Raw genomic sequence first — 20,867 nt, forward strand, 5'->3', positions numbered from 1 at the left:
GTGTGCCATCTTGGTTTATTTTTCCCCCTCTTTATTTTTTTAACAACGCATCTTAACCATTTGCCTTTTAATTTGTCACTGCAGTTCCCTGGTTAAGAATGTCTAATAACTGTGAAGCTCTTGCTGTTATTATATTTTCATTTTAATTTTCCATATGCTAAAATAACTACTACTCAGTTGCAATTAGGAACAATTAAAACCCAGACAGTGATTACCTGCATCCCTGGAAACTAGAAGGCAGAGCAAAAGCTCCTTCCCCCAACTAAAGCATCATTAACAGCACAGAACCCTGTGGAGCTAGATCACGTGACCTTACTTTCACTACCTCCCAGCAACGTTTTACTACAGAGTTTCCAAAGAGTGAGAGACACTTGAGGCCACTCAGCTTTGGGTCCTCTGGCTCCTTCCCTGTCTTTTCACAGCTGGCCTCACACTGAGGCCAAAGGCTGAGAGCATCTGTTCTTTCAGAAAGCTCATCTCACACAGACATGGGGCAGCCAAGGCTGGCAGGACCTGTGTTCCCAGACCTCTCCCAAGTCCTGCCACCCTGCTTCAAAAACTAAACCAGGAAGGAGCTTTGATGGATTTGTTGTTGTCGTAAAAAAATAATAATAATAATAATAATAATATGTGAGGTTTTCTCTTTTTGTGTATGTATGTGTGGAGGAGCATGTGTGTACGGTGTCTGTGTTCATGCATGTCCAAAGATTAACCTCAACTGTCATTTCTCAGTCACTCTCCACTTTGGTTTTTGAGATAGTCTTTCTCTCTGGCCTGGAACTCAACAGTTAGTCTGTGCTGGCTATCTAGTGAGTACCAGGGACCCATCTGCCTCTGCCTCTCCAGCACCTGCCACCACACCCGGCTTCTAATGCGGGATCTAAGAGCACACCTGAGTTTTCATGTATGTGCAGTAAGGACTTTGCTGGCTGAACCCAGCCTCAGCCCCACAAAGCTTCCTTCTGAAAATAAGTTTAAAGGAAAGAGGAATTCCAAGTTCCATGTGTCCTTGTTGTCAGACCTGTTACTACTGAACTTAGCCCGATAAGATTTCCTTCCACACAACATTCCAGAGAGAAGACACAAACGTGTCTCGTGGGGACTAAGGGCTCAGAGCCTGGTCATGGTCATAGGAAAAGTACCCAAAACAAGTCATTGCCCTGGTGAGGAGATGGGAGCAGGGGCGAGGTAGAGATGGTCCGCACCCAAGTAGATGTCTATAGAGCCAGAACTTGTACAAGAGGCAACTGTCCTGGATCAAAAATGAAGGAAATTTCATTTAAAAACAATTTACCGAGACTATATATTTCCCTTTTAGAAAAGTTAAAGTAAATAGACTGATTGGTCTTTTTATTCCCCCAGAAGGACAGAATCTAGCTGTCAAGATGAAAACAGGCTCAGCTGACAATGAACACCCAATAATTTCAAGGCACAAAGCACCCTCCACCCCGAAAAAAAAAAAAAAAAACCCTCACAAACAAATGCACTTCTATTCTATTGTTCTTATTCTACCTCATTTCACCAGGACATACAGACATTGGGACAGAGCTTCAGATATTCCAGGCCTCAACTCACTAGATGGCTAACCAGGACCTTGAACGCATGGACCACCACTTGTTTTCTGTCTTTTTTTTTTTTTTTTAAGTTTTCATTTGTGGGCAGAGTATCTTCATGGGGTTGGATGAATAGCTGCTATTTGTAACATAGTTTGTTTTTTTTTTAATTCTTTTTTTTTCCTTCTTTGTCTTCTCTGAAGCTTTATCTGATTTTTATGTCTCTTTTCTTCTCAAATGTATCAGATATACAGACCGAGCATTTAAAATCTACAAATCCTTGCACAAAATATTCCAAAAGTCGACAATGTTCTAAATCAAAATTGGCATGTTTTTCAATGGGGGAAATTTTCACTTCTGACTTCAGGTAAGGAATGGGCTGTGATGAGAACACAAGTGCACTAAACACAGTATGGAACTCCCTGTGGGGCAGGTCCCCATACAAGATGCATACAAGGCACACACAAATTCACGCTTAGACTTGGGTCTTAGCCCCTCAGTATTTCATTACACACAAGCAAACATTCCCAAGTTCCACCCACCAGAAAAAAAAACAAAAAAAACAAAAAAACAAAAACAACTCTCCAACTGGAAACATTTTTGCTCAAGCATTTCAGATATTCATTCATTTTCTCCCCCGGTGTCTGTCTTTATGTCTGCAATAAAAGTTTATAACATATTCAGGTCTACTTCCAAGCAGCATCACACATTTCATAAAGAAGTGCAATCCCTTGTGAGGAGGACGGCCAGCCCACCTCCATCCTTTCTCACGGTGCTCACATACATCCTATCACGTGCGCTAGGCTATCCAGCCACACTCTGTGACAGCCAGTCGTCACACATCGCCACGTGGCATGGCGTTTAGTCATCTGAGGTCACCACAACTGTGATCCCCAGTGGTCTCGTGTCTCCACACCCTATGACCAACATCCGGCACACGGTTGCTAATAGTTATTTAAGAAGCAATTATCTCTTAGAGCAATTTGAACTAAAAAAAAAAAAAAAAATAGGGCTTTATTTTGCCCTAATTCCCCCTTTAATGCTTTTCCCTTCTCTCTATGTACCTGAAGGACTTGCATGCCTCAGCTTTTGTCTTTACTTCACAGCTGGGCTTGGTAACGGGTGTCTGCAGGCTTAGTGAAGTCCTTCCTGCCCCTTCCCTTCCGTTTCCTCATCTACACTGTGGGGATGAAACATACATGAGTGTGTGTATGTGTGTGAAAACTAAAGCTCAGAAACATTAAGAAATTACTAAAGGCTACAAAGCTGGGAACAGTTGGGAGTTTTTTGTTCCTTTTTTTTTTTTTTTAGTTAGGGTCTCACTCTGTAGCTCAGCCTGACCTTGCAACTCAAAAGAGATCCTCCTGGGATTATAGAGGTGAACCATTATACCTTGGTAAGAACTGGTTTAAAGGTCATATATTTCAAGTAAAAATCTGGGATAATTTCTTTTGCCATTCTAGATCTTTCCCTGCCACTTCCTTTTATTCAAAGTGGTTTAAGAAGTCTCTAAACAGACATGATGGGAAATACATTAACTGTGAAGAATGAAAAGTTAGAAGTCCCCATGGGCTTTTCCTTCAAGGAGTTCACGGTCTGTTTGGCAGTTTGAAGGAGAAATGTGCCCTGTAAGATCCAGTATTTGCATACTTGGTCATTAGCTGGTGGTGCATCCGGAGGAGGAGGCTATGGAAGCTTGAGAAGATGCAGCCTTGCTGCATTGAGTATGTCACTGGAGATGGGCAAGGCGCCGAGGGTTTATAGGCCTGCCTTACTTCCTTTTCTGCCTCTCTGTTTCCTGTGTGTGGCTAGAAATGTGATCGGCTTCCTGCTCCTCCATCCATGCTTGCCACCTCACCTGCTCTCATGCCTTCCTCTCCATAATGGACTCTATCCCTTGGGCTCCATTAACCAAACTAAACCCTTTTTCCTTCAAATTGGCTTTTGCCACAGCGTTTTAGCACAGCCACAGAAAGTAAGTAACAGAGTGTGTTAGGAGAGAAAATGAAGAGTTGAATAACGTAACTCTATGTCCAGGTCAGGAAGTCCTAGGAAGGCCACCTGTCAGGGGAGTTAAAACGCCCCAAGGAGTCATTGTGGTGCCCTAGACACCAGATCTCAAACCCAACAGCCAGGCACAGTAGTGTAGAAAGAGCTAAGTCCTGCCTTTATAAAGCAATGGTTCTCAAACTTCAATGACCAGAACAAACAGATTTAAATCTTGCCTCCAGTTCAACATCACAGTTCCTTGAGATGGGACAGAATGAAAAGTTCGAGTTCGTAATAAGATGGAGCAGGAGGGGGAGAGAAGGCAGATCCTAGATAGAAATGCATTATTCTGCATTCGGGAGACCAAGTCTGGAAAGCTGCCAGTGATGGCATGCAGGTTTGGCCTATTCAGTTTTATCACAGAAGATGGTGGCTGATATTTATAACATGGAAAAGACAGGAGCTGCCAAACACAGTACAGTCATGTGGGAGATGAAGCCTTGAAGAAAAGTATCATAGTTAGCAAAGGGGCAGGAGACCAAGCAAAGAGCTTTAGACTACAAGATGTGGCAACTGGGTGGCCCTTAGCTAAGGCAGGTGTGAGAAAGGGGAAGTCGGATTTGGGTCTGGACAGAGGATGAAGAGAGAGAACAAAGAGGGAGAAACAATTTCAAAAAATCTAGGAGAAGCACCGGAGTGAAATGGAACCTATGAGCACATCTAAACTGAGAAGAAACATCGCCATGAAAAGCAAAGGATGCTTGCAAGCCTACCACTTGACAGATGGAGGCCGAAGTACCAGAAATTTAGGCCATCCTCCGATAGACAGAAAGTTTGAGGCTATTAGAGACCCTGTCCACAAAAAAATTAAAAAAAAAAAAATACTTAAACATAGAGATATAGAAAAGCCATTGAGCAAGAGATACCTGAGCATCCCACATTCTCCAAACATGGGGAGGTGTCTACACTTGGACATGTTGCTATTATAAGAATGTTACTGTTTTCCACTAACAGTTCATACCAGGTTTCAGTCTTTTTTTTTCCATGTCCTGACAAGATTTATGCTAGCCATGACCTTAAGAATACATGGGTATAAAAAGCTTTACAAAGCTGAGTGGTGGCTGAACAGGCCTTTACTACCGGCAATTGGGAGGTAGAGGCAGGAGGATCTCTGTGAGTTCAAGGCCAGCCTGGTCTACAAAGCAAGTTCCAGGACAGCCTGGGCTATGTAGAGAAACCCTCCCTTGAAAAACCAAAAAATTTAATAAACAAACAAGGAAACAAATAACTAAGTAACAGACCTAACAAAACAGTCATGGTCGTATGTTTAGAAGAGGCACTAACACAATTCACATGTGACCTTAACACACTCAGTGCTCCCAGTTCTCGTACCTTCTGCAGAGCCTCTTCTGTTTTCTCAGGGTTTGTCTTAAGAGCTTGAGAAGCATCATACATAGGAATCGGCATAAACCTCAGCGTGTAGTTCCTGGAGAAAGGAGCAAAAACCCATATTTTTAAAATAACCTTCTGCTACCTTAATCGAGCATGTTTTTAGATCTAAAAAGATAGTTTCAAGAATATATTTAAAAAGCCAGGTGCGGTGGTACATGCCTTTAATTCTAGCATTTGGGAGACAGAGGAAGGCAGATCTCTACCAGTTTGAGGTTAGCCAGTCTATACCAGGGCTACTTAGAGATGGTGTCTCAAACAATCAAACAAACAAACAAAAAATCCCAAAAGAGTATACGAAGGAAGCACAAGAAAGAAAGGGCACAAGAAAGAGCCATTAGCACCCACAAAATAGTCTGCTCTATTCTGGTACCCATTGGGTACCAGTCACCATAACAGGTGACTCTCTCTAAAATAGCCATGGGGGAAGGGTGGCCTCCTCAGCTAGGTACCCCGATCCCTGCGAGCCTGTACAACGTGCCCACAAAGTCGGCCAAAGTCTACCAAGTACAGAAAACAACTGTGGCGTACTGTCCCCGTGCTATGTCATTGCTGTTGGCAGGCTGATCAGACTCAAGAGTGCAGGGGACAGCCACCTGGGGTGAAATACAGCACGGAGCTTGGGGTCTGGCCCACCCCAGAGCCTGCCCTGCTCCGCACTGCTGTGTGCCCAGACAACCATTCCCGCTAGCTCTGAAATGCTCCAGCACGACAGATGGCTGCTCACCCCGCCCATGAGGTGACTGTCCACTTAAACAGCATGCTGCTCAGAAAAGAACGGCCTTTTGGGTCAACTGGTGTTGACCTGGGCATCCTTCACATACAATGGAGTAACAGCAGGGCAGTGACTTAGATCTCCAAATGAGGAGGAGCTGTGAGTCTCGTGGATATTTAGGTGGCTGTCACTGGAATATTGACTTAGCACCCCTCCCCCCATAATAAAGCAACATCAGTGAAAAGAATAATAATTGTTTTATTAGCAGCGACAATTTTGATAGCTGTTTCCTCACAGGAAGAAACAGCCATCCGGTTCACTCGATAGAGTATTTCATTATAGAATTAAACAGAGGAAGTCTGCTAACCCCTGCAACTTTAATTACTGTCTTAGTTTGTTTTACAAAGTTGTTTGTTTGTGAAGGGAACCAGCCAAATGAAATTAAAAGACAATAAATCTTTTCTATAATCTTTCCTGCATCCAATTTCTATGACATTATAAACTAGTTCGGTGCATCTAAACAACAGAGCTATGGAAGAGCTGGCATCTTACAGCACATCATTACATAATCGACTGGTCCAGAGATACCCCTGTCTACCTGGAAAAGCTGACTGTTGAGTGGCCTTGTTCCTGGCCTCCCTTAAGTGCTAGCCTGGGCTGGTGGTGGTCCATAAGCCTGAAAGGTGGCTGCTGTGATGTAAACACAGTGAAGATCTCCTTCCTACTCTAGGGACAGAGGGGCAGCAGCCACAGCTCTTGGGGTGGGGGTGGGGTTGTACTGTGCGTGACATGGGTAAACTGCCTCACCCATACCCCACAATGGCCTGGGGTCACTAGGCGTGGTACTTGCCTGGAATCCCAGAACTCTAAGGTAGAGGCAAGAGGACTGTTGCAAGTCTGAGGTTAGCATGGTCCACGTAGCAAGACAAGGTCTCAAAGCAGGACAGAACCTAGGAATTAAATCCTGGTTTTTCACTCTGATTTCCTGACTCAAGTAGAAGCATGTGGCTTAGGACTAGAAGGTATTTGGAGCTGGTCATGGTGGTATACACCTTTAATCCCAGCATTTAGGAGGCAGAGGCAAGTGGATTTCTGTGAGTTCAAGGTCAGCCAGGGCTACATACGGAAGGAAGGAAGGAAGGAAGGAAGGAAGGAAGGAAGGAAGGAAGGAAGGAAGGAAGGAAGGAAGGAAGGAAGGAATTTGAAGAATATTACCTTTAATCTTTTTACCTTCTCACTTGAAGATAAGATCTACTACTTCTTGCAGATTGGGAAGGAGACAGTACACTGAGCCTAAAGCTCCTCTTAGGGGGCCTGCACAATAGGAGATTGGGGGTGGGGGAGTGAACCAGAACAGTGAGAACTTCCTCCTTTTCCCTGGGAAAGTTTCTCCTTGAAGCCCCACATCTCCCACTGTGTTTTACACCATCTCTTTTCCAAGGACCAGAATATGCTTAGAGCATTTCTGAAATCTGATGGTCTCCAAATGCCATGCTCTTGTCACATCCACCCACACTAGAGCCAGGGATTAATGAGGGCAGGTGGAGGATTGCTGTCTGCAAGCCTGAGATGAATAGTTACACAATTCCTTCTGATTCTGGAAATTCCAGTAAGGAAATGTCATTTTTACATTTTTTTAAAAAGGCTTCAACAATTAAGACAAGAGAGGCTCTGGACAGAATCTTGCACTTCCATCAATGAAGTGCATGAAATTGATAACAAGTTCTGCCTCAGGAACCCAAGACCTCAACCTCTATAAATGTGCTCAAGGTTTACAAGCACATGGATTCTCTGAGATGTTTTGCTCTTCAAATGAGTACTAGAAATACCTCTCTTCTTTGGAGACATTCTGATTAGTTTCTTAGTCTAACATTAGGGACAATGTTAGTCTAACAGAAAGGACAAGATTCCTTTGATAAACAAACAACTTTGTAAAACTAAGACAGTAAATTAAAGTTGTAGGGCATAGCAGCCTTCCTTTGCTTAATGCTATATAAAATTTTCATCATAGATTATTTTCATCCATGTCTAGAATTGTTAATTTTCATTGACCAGAAAAGTACATTTGGCAGCAAACAATTGTAGCTATCAGTTACAATTAAAAACAAAACAAATCCCTTTCATAAAAATAAAACAAATAAGCATGGGACTCAGAGTAACCAATTTCACTTTTATTTTCTGGACTATAGACAACCCCCTCCATCCTCATCCACACCGTCCACATTGTCCAGATAAACAGAAGAGTTGACCCAGTGCAGAGAGATTGTAGACCACAAAAGCAGGAGGAACAGAGTGACCTGATGACCATCTGCTTTGGCAGATCAGCGCCTCGTCATTGTTTTGCACATGAGAAAACTCACATCAGGACAGACTCCATGGCTGGTTTGCAAAGATCTTATTTCTACCTATAGTTTCTCCTACCCCACAAGTGGCACTAAGGCCACTGATTCTTTAGTGTTGTCTCAGAGAAGAATCACAAATAAATCCCGATTAAAACTTACTTTTCCATAGCAACAGCTATGTCCTGAAAGCCTTGTGCAGTGATGTTGTTTTTGTCCCAGATGACTGTCCTGTTGGGAAATGAAACCATGTCAATGGTCAGTCACTGAGATATGGAGGGAATGATTCTCCCAGTGGAGATAAATCTCTTTGAATCAAACTGTCTAGGCACATCCAGCCTTTTGACATCCCAATATGACACTCATGATTATGCAATGCAGACCACTTAATTTTTTAGAAATATCATCATGTCTTAAGTAGTTTTAAGAGTGTGTGTTGGACTGAATTCATAGCTGAATTCCGTGGCTGCATGCACTGATATGCCATCAACAGGACATAGGTTGGACATGCCTGTAAGAATTTTAACAGCATTATGTAAGCACTTGTTTCGTCAAAACAAAATGGCCATTTCTCTCAATACTATTTATCTATCTACCTACCTACCTATCTATCTATCTATCTATCTATCTATCTATCTATCTATCTATCTATCTTCATGCTGGGGATGAACCCATGGAATCATGCATGCTGGTGATACGCTCCATCACTAAGCTATATTCTCAGCCCCTACATCATAGTTTAAACACAGCTATCACACAAATATTCTTGAAAAATCTATACCTAAAATCACAGAGGATATGTTGATTTATTGCAATACTGAAGACCAGACCAGCCAGCAACTAGAGGACTGGGTCTCTCTGCTCTCTAGACAGCATCCTCCTATTCACATAGAAACTGAAGCCCCTGACCTGTGTTACTCACCCCTGTGTCCAACATAAACATCTCTCCTCAAAACCTAGAGAGAACTTTGCTCTGTCTCATGTTTTCTCATTTCCCTGTCCTGGTATGATCTTGAGAACTTAACTCACTCTACTGGAAAAGACAAGGCTACTATGAAGAATAGGGAGCTGTTTATATATTAATGTGTTTTAGAAAAATACAAGCTTAGCTTCTGCACATGTAGACTTCTGAGGATTTAGGACACAAAACTACATTTTGTTTGTCTGGAAGACCCCAGCTTGACAGCTGTTACTGCTCTCCCATCCTAGTCTTAATGACCTCCTCTATCCACACTGACTTTCAAAGACCCTGCTATTGTTCTTGGTTTGTGGCTTCAGTTTCGTTAGAAAGCTCCAATTCTCTCATGCTAGCAAAAAGGAAGCATTCAAAAAGACCCCCGGGAGCAACCTGCATTTGCTCTTCATTCACCAGAGTGAAAGACCAGTGGCAGACCCTCATCACGCCGAGGAACAGACAGCAATGAGGCAAAGCACAGCTGGTCCTCAAGAAGAGTTATGCGTGTAAGAAGTCCAAGGTATGCCCGGGAAGCAGAGAAATAGCTCCCATTGGGAACCAACTTTTGAACAGCATCCTTCTTGCGTCCTTGTATTTTAAGTCGTTATACAAAGGTGTGAGGTGCAGGAAAGGCCTCAGACCTATAACCACATAGTCATATATCAAATAAGGACACGTGGCCAGTAATGGAGCACTAACTATATGCCCAGGGGTATCATGGTCAGTTTCTTTTGTGCAAGCATGCTCTGTGAGGCTCGCAGAGCTGTATCACCCGAGGATGCGTCTCTTAAAACATGGCCTGTCACTAAAAGACAGATTGTCTGGGTCTGTTCCGTCAGCATGGCCTGCAAAGATTTCCCTGCCTCTCACCGCCATTATCTCCCTGATTAGCTTTTCAAGACTATACTGAAAGAGAAACCACAACACTCTGTCAGGGTTTTATATCACAGAGGATGTCTGAAGCCAAACATCTGAAGAAATCCTATGTATACATTCAGGAGTGTCCCAACCAAGTATTCTGATAAAAGTTTCTTCCCAGAGGGTATCCTGGGAAGCTCAGACCCCCTGGGAGGAGTAGCTACCCCTCAGGGTTGGGACAGCCCCGCCTACCTGAGTTTGGTGTTGATCTGGAGAGCCTTGGCCAGCATCTTCGCCCCCATGTCCCCCATGCCATTCCCACTGATGTCCACCTTGGTCAGGGAGGTGTTGCTGCCCAGGGCATTGATGATGATGGTGACCTCAGCCTTGAGTTTTGAGTCAGCCAGGGACAAGGACTGCAGGGGCTGCGAAGCAGACAGCACACAGCACTGAACAGCCTTGTCAAAGCAATGACCACTCTCCAAATTCTCCCACTGAATTGTCTACTGGGAACTGCTGTCTAAAGCCAAGGGTCGGGGTGAGGCTGGAACCTGAAGGTTCTGACAGTAAACAGATTTCCTGGTGCTTTACTGATAATTATCTGCTATTTCTGTGGCAAGCCACGGATCACCAAGGGGTCCCAACTGAGGCATTATTCTTTTCTATCCAAATTTATGTTCCTACAAGTGAAATAATAACCCTAAAACACACAGTCCAAGTACAAAATAAAAACTACGCAAGATGACTAGTGTTCAGCCAGTGAATATTTAGTAATCAGTTACTACATCTAATCACTGCTCACAGTTTTCATGTGTTGGTTCACTTATATTTGAGGTTGTGAGCCTAGCCTTTAATGGATGAGCCATCTCTCCAGCCCACATGTTCATTCACTCCATCTCCAGCCATCCATATATGGACACTATTGCCATCCTCATTTACCAAACAGAAGGATTAAGAAGCTCAACCAAAGTCACACAGAAGATGGGCATTGGGTGGTAGTGGTGGTGGCATACAAGTTTGTAATCCCAGGACTTGGGAACGGGAGGCAGAACGATGAGTATTTCAAGGCCAGCCTCAGCTACATTAGATACTCAAAACCAACGTGGGGTGCATAGTATTCCGTCTTACCATAAAACTAAATAGCAAAACAAAGCCAAAGCCATGGTGTTAGAAAGGAACTGAACTGCTGGGCGTGGTGGTTCAGAGGCAGGCAGATCTCTGTGAGTTTGAGGCCAGCCTGGTCTACAAAGTGAGTCCAGGACAGCTAAAACTACAGAGAAACCTGGTCGAGGGGTTGAGGAGGGGAAGGAGCTGAATGGGAATCAGCTTGAATGATCTAGTTTCAGACTATGTGCTTGCAACACATCGCACTACCCCAAGGAGCTTATTTTGGAATAGTTTTGATCATCATCCCTTAACTCTCTCTTAAGTTTCCATCAGAAAATACGCCTGTATTTCAAGAAATGAAAAGTCAACTCTGTATGGCCTGTTTAGTTGGCTATACACTGTATGTGACTCCATACCACCATCCTTTCTGTTCCTTAAAACCAGAGACCGAAAGCCACACAGGCTGGATACAGGTCTGGTCTGGCCTTCAGGGCACATGATCAAACACTTCACTGGGATTTCTCCTTCTGTCGAGCCCACTCTACTCACTCTGTCTCCATAATTTGTGGGCATCTGTGTTTGCAAGGCTCAGTGTAAGGCATAGCTTAATGAGATGGGATGGATTCCAAGGCATGAACCAACAAGGCACTGGAAGGCCCAGTTCAGACCTGTGAAATGAGGACATCTCCTGGGTCACGTGGAGTGGTCTATTCTGGCCATATTCCCTTAAGCAGCTCTGGCATCCCAAGCAGGCAAATGGCTAGATTCTAAGTTTTTCCTTAGTGGCCTATGAAATTAGGCCACAGGATGGTCCGGAGTGATCTCCATGACAACAAGCAAACACAACCTAAGATCTACCTGTGCCTGCTCTACCAGGTCACACTGATCATGCACCTACATGTGTGAAAGAAAGAGGTCTCTGTCAATGAAGTACAAGAGACAGGATGAGGAGGACGGAGTGAAAACTGAAGACATCAGTCAGGCATGGTGGCTCACACATGAGATCTCAGCAGCTGGGAGGTAAAGGCAGGAGGATAAACCAAGGCCAGACTATACTACAGGAGACCTTGTTTCAAAAAGAAGGAAGAGGAGGAAGAAAACAAAATAAAACACTCAAATATCAACACAGCGCTGTCATGTGACTCAGTTAGAACACCGTCCTCGATGTTCAGATGCCATGCTGCTGCCCAGACTTAGCCCAGGACAATCAGAAGGCGACAGCACATCAGACAGATTCAGTTCTACACTGGTGGTGGCTAAGGAGATGACATCTTAGCCAAAAAGCTAAGCGGCTACAGTGTTCTTGGTACCTTCCATCCAGATAGATGGGAACAACGAAACACGTTCAGACTCAGGCAACCTAACATACAAAAACAAAAATGCAAACCAAACATCCAACACTGCTTCGTGAAGAGCTATAGCCATGTCTCATCGTCTTGAACTCTCTATTCTCCCACTGTAAAAATGATCTCTCAGGGCTTCTTTCTCATACTGGGAAACTGTCGGATGTCCAAGCTACCAAACTACTATTCCACCACTATGTTTGAATTCTAATACAGCCCAATTAACACTTAACAGCATAACAGGAACAGGAGAGTCTGAACTGCATCCATATTTATAAGGTCAGTTCTTCCTGACCCATTGTACTTCCATAAAGCCTTACTACCTAAATGCTTAATGCTTAATCTAGACTCAGTCTCCAGGTTGCCCTACTGGAGGAAACTCACCCTATTCCATGGATTACAATAAAGGTTTCTATGCAATCCTTCAGAAAAGATTTTCTGCCATGTCTGCTGCTCACTGTCACACATTATGAATCTGGATGGAGTCACCTTCATCTACAATTAAAGATGACACACTGGAGGTCCTGGGAATCTGGGTTTTCTCACTTTGTATCCTGTGCAGTTCTGGGAGACAAAGATAGCCCATGGGCTGCCAGGGAACACGTTCCACAGAAGGCAAAGTGTCAAAGGTAGAGATTACTTTCTGAATGTCCAAATCTTACTTGAGGTAAAACCAAAGATAGGTCCAAAGGAATCAGTTTTCTGTGGAATTTTTGAACCCAGGAGGCTTGATTCCTAATCATTTTAAATTGGTTTGCATATTACAGATTCATAAGTAAGAGAAAAAATTGATGGTAATTGCCTTTTGAAAAACCCACATCATTTTCAGTGACACAAAAAATAAAAAAGCCATTCACAGGAGAGTTATTAGCAACATACTAATCAAATCTGAACTCACATTTACATAGCAAATTTGTCATCTGCAAATGTGTTTTCAGGTGCGTTTTAAATATCGAAATTATCCTTAAGTAAGAAACTCAAAAACTGCAAAAACAGTTTGAAGATCCTTAAGCAATAAGCAGAACTTGAAAAATACACTCTTCATGAACTCAAAAACTCCTTACATAATTTACTAAAATGTATATTTGGGGATGGATATAAAGTATAATTTTGTAACACTAGGTTTGCAAATCTTTTAAAATTGGGGAAGTATCAGGAAATCTCAAATGTTAGTAGGGCAGAGTGTTGCAAAGTCAAATTAAATGTATACAATTAGAATTACACTCCAATTCTACTTTTGATTTTAGTAATCTAATATAAAAGGACCAAATGCTGAGAATATTAGCAGGTGAGGACACAGCAAAGCAGCAGAAGCCATTAAATCATTACTTGAATTGTTTAGCCCAGGCTCATCTCAGAATATCAAGAAAACAGATTTTTTTACTTCTTAGACGAAGAAAGGGCTAGCGGGACGGAAATGCCCAAACCTCCACCCTCATAGCTGCCTTAGGGAAGTGGGCTTACCAATGTCACAAAACTGTCTATCATTTTCCTATAGACTTTCAAAAGCGGAAGTGATATTTTTCAGAACGTGGCATACTCTGCCTGGTTCATGTAAGAAGTTACCCTAGAACCCACAGTGTGACTCTTTATAATGGCAACAAGAATTTGAATTTTAGAAACTGTGTTTCTTGACTAAGTATGATTTTGAGAAAAGAAGGAGAGTCAGTAGAATGGAGCATAAGACACAGTTCCCTTAATTGAATGCATTCATGATAATGCTTCTACTTTGTCAGTTAAATAGCTTCCTTTTTTGTTCATGTCCAATAGGATGTTCTTTGAAATTAAACACCTTCACTCTGATCTAAGTCTTGCTCAGAAGCAACTAAAAGATATGAAATTATAAGAAAGATGACAACAGCTCAAGCTGCGATTTAAGATGAGAGGAAACATCCTTCCTACCTGAAATTCTGTATAATTACTAGATGCAGTCCAAGTTGAAAACAGGATGTTTCTTTTTTATTTTTATTAATTACAGTTTATTCACTTTGTGTCTCTCCTGTAGCTTCCTCCCTCCTCCCCTCCCAATCCCACGCTCCCTCGCCCTTCTCCACCCATGTCCCTCCCCAAGTCCACTGATGGGGGAGGTCCTGCTCCCCTTCCTACTAATCCTAGTCTATGAGGTCTCATCAGGAGTGGCTGCATTGCCTTCCTCTTTGGCCTCATAAGGGTGCCCCCCTTCAGGGGGAGGTGATCAAAGAGCAAGCCAATCAGTTCATGTCAGAGGCAGTCCCTGTTCCCATTACTATGGAACCCACTTGGACACTGAACTACCATGGGCATGTGCAGGGACATGCATAGTCCTTGGTTGGAGTATCAGTCTCAGAAAAGACCCCTTGTGCCCAGATTTTTTGGTTCTGTTGCTTTCCTTGTGGAGCTCCTGTCCTCTCCAGGTCTTACTATCTCCTCCTTCTTTCATGGACTCTGGCTAAGATGCTCAATTCTCATTCAGAAAGGCACAGAGGATGGACATCAGAAGAGGGAGAAAACGGAACAGGACAGGAGCCTACCACAGAGGGCCTCTGAAAGACTCTACTCTGCCGGAGATCAAAGCAGATGCTGAGACTTACAGCCACACTCTGGGCAGAGTTCAGGATGTTTCTTGGCATAATATGCAGTAAGAAAACCAGCTAAGTAGTCTGCAGATTCATGTATGAGCCGGTTAGGGTGCAGATGGGCATAAGAGTTCATTTGTACCCCTGAAAAATCTCTTAGTTTGAGCCAGTGAGAAGACCCAGAAATAAAGTCCTGCTGCCGAGACTCATAGCCTAAAATCCCCAAGAGCCACATGGTGGAAGAGGAGAACTGACTCGTATGAGTTGTCCTCTGACACCCAGATACAAGTCATGGTACTTTTGCACACACACACACACACACACACACACACACTAATAATAACAATAAATGTCTTTAAAAGTTCTTAGTTTTAATCTTCCTGATGAATTGAAGAATAGGATTTTAAATATTCAAAACTCTGCGAAGACAGATTCTATTTTTAAAATGCCCATAAAACCTACATGTAAATTATCTGAAAGTGCTTCAGCAGCACCCCAAAAGAAAAAATCAGAAAGAGGCCAGTAAAGGGTGCCATGTGATACTCACTGAGTCTTCTTCTTGGATCATCTGCACTAAGTTGTCCAACACAGGCGTCAGATTTCTAAAGAGATTTTAAAGACGTGGACAAGTGGAATCAAATCAAAAGCTGTCAGGAGGCTGGTTATTTTCATCATTGTCATATTAAAAAAAAATTCAAAACTCTTACTTGGATTTCATATTATTAAAATTTTTGCCTAACGCCAGGTGCTGTATTGATCTGTTTTTACTGAGCCACACTATTAGGGTAGACAGGTCGGATTCTAAACCTGGAAAGAAGAGCAAAGGTAGGATCAGAACACAAGCGGAGAAGACGTTAGCCTTTATCCTCACAGGAGCCCTCTGCCCTCTTTGTGTGTCCTCTTAGTTCACGGGGATGAACTCATGTCTGTATACTAAGCCTCCTTAACAGTCAGAGTAAAGTCAGCAGCATCCGGAAATCATATTGGCAGACAGTTTCCCCTCTTCTGAGATACTCCTCCCCGTTAGGCAGCTTGCTAGGTAAGTTTTCTATGCGTAATGGGCTCAGCACACTCACTAAACCAGCAGAAATGAAGCTAACTGAGTAAAAAAGTTTAGAACAATTTCATGACTACCAAGAATCCAGAGATGCTGGGCTCAAATCTTTACCACGGGAGGGAAGGTATTTTATGATTTGTTTTAGAGTCTGTGTGTTGGGCTGTGGCTAGTGGGCCGCTTCCCCTTGCCTTGCTTGTTCCAGTGGCATCTTAGTTTCTTTCGTGTCTTACCATTGTCGGAGATATCTAAGCTGGTGATGTTGTGGATTTCGGCGATGCAGCTTTCTAACACCTGAGCTCCTCCTGACCTCAGCTGGAGAAACAGACCAAAGACAAGGTGAGGCCCTCTTCCCACTGCAGGACCAAAAAATTACCAACAGCGTGTCTTAAAATAAGCTGTGGAAAAGTAAAGGCTTATCAACTCCAAATAGCTATGAATGGAGAAAGGATGCTAGTGTCAGTGGTAAAGGAATGATACTGCTTTCTACACCACACAATCTAATATTTATTAAACCACCAAATACTTAAAAAAAAAAAGAGAGAGAAAACAAGTGAAGATAAGCAGGCCAAGTTTAACTACTTAGTAGACAGCTGAGGATGTGTACTGAGGGAGCTTACCTGGCATGTTCAAGGCCCTGGGCCTAATCTCCAGCACCAGAAAACCAAACCAAACCACACCAAACCAAACAAAGAACAACAAAAAGGCAATATACATACAAACTGCACAATATGCCCAGAAACATTCTGTTTTCAAGTCGGACTGCACCCAGCAATTACACAGAATTTCAGGTAGGAAGGATGTTTCCTCTCATTTTAAATAGTGGCTTCTGAGGCAAGACTTAGATCAGAGTGAGGGTGTTTAATTTCAAAGGGCATCCTACTGTGCAAACTGAGCAAATCCGTTCAGACTGGAGACTAGTGTTTCAAGGTGTCACTTCTGCTCCCGAGGTTTGCCTCATCTATCCCAGGGAGCAGCAAGACAGCATGAGAGTCAAGCTTGCTACCCCATAGTCTTTCCCTATGAAGTCAAAGCAAGCATTAGGGGCTCACATCTTCTTAATTCTCTGATAACACTGGGCTACCATAAGACCTTCCTGTAGTGAAAAGTGCCTACCTTGTGGCCCTTCCTGCTCAGGAAACATTATCTAACATGACCAGTTGTCATTAATTAGGAGTCCACTACGTACCCAGGAACATGAAACATTTTTTCATGGCACTTACATCAGTTTCTACACTAAACTTAGGAGATACCATTTTCTACATGTTCAAACTGACATGGGAATTTAAGGAATCCTCATTTCCTATTTCATTCACAATAGTCTGCAGGTAAACCTCCAAACGGCTGCACACTCTTGTATGTTAAGCACCGATCTTTGGCGGGGAAGGGGGAGATGGTGTCACTCTTTGTACAGGAGTACTTCAGGAAATCCTATTAGTCACACTTTTTAAGGTGATAGCAAATTGCTGGAAGGTGCCTAGGTGAGTCACCCGGAGGAAGACCCCTCCAAAGAGACTGATCTGCATGTTCCCGGGGAACAGAGACCACTAGCCCCACAGCAGAGAGTTGGTCTGACTCCTCACTCTCCAGTGGCCATGTCCATGGGGATGGCTAGGTTCCCTGGACACCTATAGACATACACTCCAGCATGTTCAAACCCGTTATGCACAGACCAAGTGGGGGCTGCACGCTCTCCCTTGACATTAATTCACCTACAGGTTACTTCCAGCACTCAGCCCTACACAATGCCACGTGAAGGGTGCCCAGGCTGTGCTGTTTGGGGACTGGTGACATGAAGGACTGTCTGTATCTGTTGAGTGTAGACACCATTTTCCCCAAATGTTCTGAACCCACAGCCAATGATCTCTCAAATGCACATTCCAAAGCTGCCAAGGAACTGCTGTAATTTGGAAGTTACTGTCAGGTGTTCTCCAGGTTTCCCAAATGCCTTTCATGCCTATGTCACCATGGCAACTCCATACAGACCTTGTTTGGTCTCCCCCCACCACTAACATAAAGCTTTAAATATTTTAATTTTAGTTTCTTTTTTTTTTTTTTTTTGGTAAATTTTATCTTTCTACCTATCATATCTATCTAATGTGCGTGCGTGCGTGCGTGTTGAATGTGTGCATGAGCACATGGCTTGGGTACTCTCAGAGACCAGAAGACCTAAGGGGTTGCCGAAGCACTGAGCCATCTCTTCAGCTCTCACCGGCATCTCTCTCTAGAGGCTCCGAGCACTATGTTATTTCAAGAGCCACCTACAGGCTCATACCCGTCTATAAACACTGTGTTCTGGTCTAGGGTAAGGTCAGAAATTAAACATATATTCCTTAGAGACCTTAGTAGCTATTGTGGGCCCGTTGCGCATAATAATAAAAATGGAGGGCTTGTATGCTTTGTTTCTGTAGCTCTTTTTAGCAATTAATTCTAAATACATTTTATAAATGTGTCATTTTGAGACTGTCAATTTTAAAAGTCAACAGAATAAGAAGAAGAAAAAACAGGGTCTTCACTATAAATAGCTATTGACATGCATTGCTCCAGTCACAGTTTTGTTAACACCTGAAGCAGACCCGCCTAGCATAATGCCGAAGTTAAAGGAGAAGAGATTCAAGCAAGCAGCTCAAAAAACACAACGTGATACTCAGAGAATGAAAACAGGGAAAATTTAAGAAGCTAGGCCTAAGCTCATTGGCCTTTCTGATGTTTGTGTGCTGACAATTGATTCCTGTAGAGAAATAAAATTGCACAAGAAAATCTTTATACTCCATCCTTATGAAGTGCAGCCAAATATTCTCCTTACAGAAATGGAAAAATGCAAATGACAAGTAGTGATCGATTCTGTCCATTTTGTCACTATTTTTAGTGATGTAGCAGAGACACACAGAACTAGTATGTTTTTCAGCACCTAAAATAATGGAATAGTTGAACATATCCAAAGTTATTGATGTCTGAAGTACTTACACAGTGGCCAAGCTAAGGGAAGCCCAAGGAGAAAAAAGACAAAAGGCATTATCAGCAGCAAGCAGAACAAGAATGAAGGCAGAGCTCAAGTCTCTATCAACACAAAGCCTGAGAGAGTCAATTCCAAGAGCTACCTCCAACTAGAAGGTGCTTCCAAACGCAATCCAGAAATTTTAAACAACTTATCTTTAGGTACCAAGAATATTCAGTTACATTTACGGGTTATTAGGTGACCAAAATTCCCTTAAATCTAAAGCTTTCCCAAACAGTAAAAGCTTTTCCATCACTGTAAATGAAAATCCTTTTAAGTGAATTTGCATAATTAGAGGCACATATGCATATGTGAATTTAAAACTGATTTTAAAATCCTGCTCATTTGCATCCCACATATTAGCATTATTTAAAAGAAAGCAAGATTGAGCTGGGTACGGTAGTGGCTGGTAGTACATGTATAATCCCGAAACTCCTGAATTTGCTGCAGGAAGATGGTGAGCTTGAGGGCAGAGTGTGCTATATGCTGAGTTCCAGTCTAGCATGGACAAGTGACCAAGACCTTGGCTCAAATAATCACTAACAGGCAATAAAAAAAAAAAAAAATAAGCAAAATGGAGCCTCTGTGGTAGGATACCCTGGTAATTCCAACATCTGGGGAGCAGGGATTGCTACAAATTTGAAGCCAGCCTGTCTGTTCTACATACAGAGTCCCTGGCTATCTAGAGATGTAAGATCTTGACTCAAAAAAAAAAAAAAAAAAAAAAAGAAAGAAAAGAAAAAAAAGAAAGAAAGAAAAACCCAAACGAACAAACAAAAAAAGGAAAATCAGAGAGCAGTTCTATGTTACATCATCCTTGTGCAATTCAACTGCATTTCTTCACGAGAGTGTCCTCCTACTCAGGGAGGTGGAGCACTGCAGATGTTACAGCTCTAACTGAAAAGTCACACGGAACATTCCAGCATGTATCTAATAGGGGCACAGGTGTGACAGCATATGTGATAGCATGTGAGAGTGTTTGTGTGTTTGCAATCCCCAGTCCTTGAATTAGCAGTTTTAGGTCACGCTGGGCTACACAGCAAGCTTGAGGACAGGCAGGTCTACCAGAGATTCTGTCTCTCAAAAATTTAACATACCTTCCGAAATTGTTTTGAAAATTGTTATTTATCTGGCCATGGGGAGAAAGTTAAGTGTGGAGTTCTTCCATAATTCTGACTAGCATGCTAGGATTGAAGAAAGAAGCATCTAAGATGGAGAACCTGAGAATTAACAGCAAAGGAATGTTTCTACATGAAGGAAAGTTTCTTTCTGAGAGCAATGCATAAACACTGAAGTGTGGAACAGAACACTGTAACAGCTTAGAAAATAATTTTGTGCTTCGCCAATTTTAATGAGCAGCCGTGTAACGTATAACCAGGAAGTGGGGTCACTGGTCCTGTAACTTCAGCTATAAAGCAGTGGAAGAACAGAGGGCTAAAATGCTTATAGGGCTTTTTGTCTCCCTATTGTAAATATTCTTAAAACCCATAAATGAAAGACCCAAATTAATGTAAAATTATCATAACAATAGTGGTCCATCCCACTGTCAAATTAATCATTTGATCTGGACTCCTATTTTCTCAAAAAAGAAAACTCCAAGCACAAAGGTCAATCAGTAAGGGCTGACTGATGAAAACTCACAGAAACTGCCGGGATCCCCTGGCCTCAATGTATCTTCCAATCTCATAATGCGAGGATTTCAGGAGTGCCCCACCAAGCCTGCCCTGCCTGACGTTTTTAACCTACAAAAATATTTCATATCGTTCACGTAATATTACCTTCAAGAAATTTTCAAAAGTAAATAAATAAAGACGACAGTTTCAAAAAATAAGATAATAATAAGAACACTTTTTAAACCAGGTAGGTCTACCTGGCAGTCTTTGAGTAACATCCTGTCTCAAAGTAGCTGAGACAAAAATATCTAATCATAATCAGTGTTCTAAGGATTGCCA

At 42.6% G+C, this 20,867-nt stretch overlaps 1 protein-coding gene across 11 annotated transcripts in view; it reads right to left on the reverse strand.

The window, feature by feature from the left end:
* Carmil1 (capping protein regulator and myosin 1 linker 1) overlaps positions 1 to 20,867 on the reverse strand; it is a 268,940-nt gene that overhangs the window by 60,860 nt on the left and 187,213 nt on the right. For all 11 annotated transcript variants that reach the window (XM_060372669.1, XM_060372668.1, XM_021642852.2 and 8 more), the window contains exons 18-23: positions 16,151 to 16,232; positions 15,571 to 15,670; positions 15,411 to 15,465; positions 10,111 to 10,283; positions 8,208 to 8,276; positions 4,935 to 5,028 (exon numbers count right to left, since the gene is read on the reverse strand). In XM_060372669.1, the coding sequence (XP_060228652.1) occupies positions 4,935 to 5,028; positions 8,208 to 8,276; positions 10,111 to 10,283; positions 15,411 to 15,465; positions 15,571 to 15,670; positions 16,151 to 16,232 (573 nt within the window). The remainder of the gene's footprint in view (positions 1 to 4,934; positions 5,029 to 8,207; positions 8,277 to 10,110; positions 10,284 to 15,410; positions 15,466 to 15,570; positions 15,671 to 16,150; positions 16,233 to 20,867) is intronic.

Source organism: Meriones unguiculatus, chromosome 19 (genome assembly GCF_030254825.1).
Source record: "Meriones unguiculatus strain TT.TT164.6M chromosome 19, Bangor_MerUng_6.1, whole genome shotgun sequence".
Lineage (NCBI taxonomy): Eukaryota > Metazoa > Chordata > Mammalia > Rodentia > Muridae > Meriones > Meriones unguiculatus.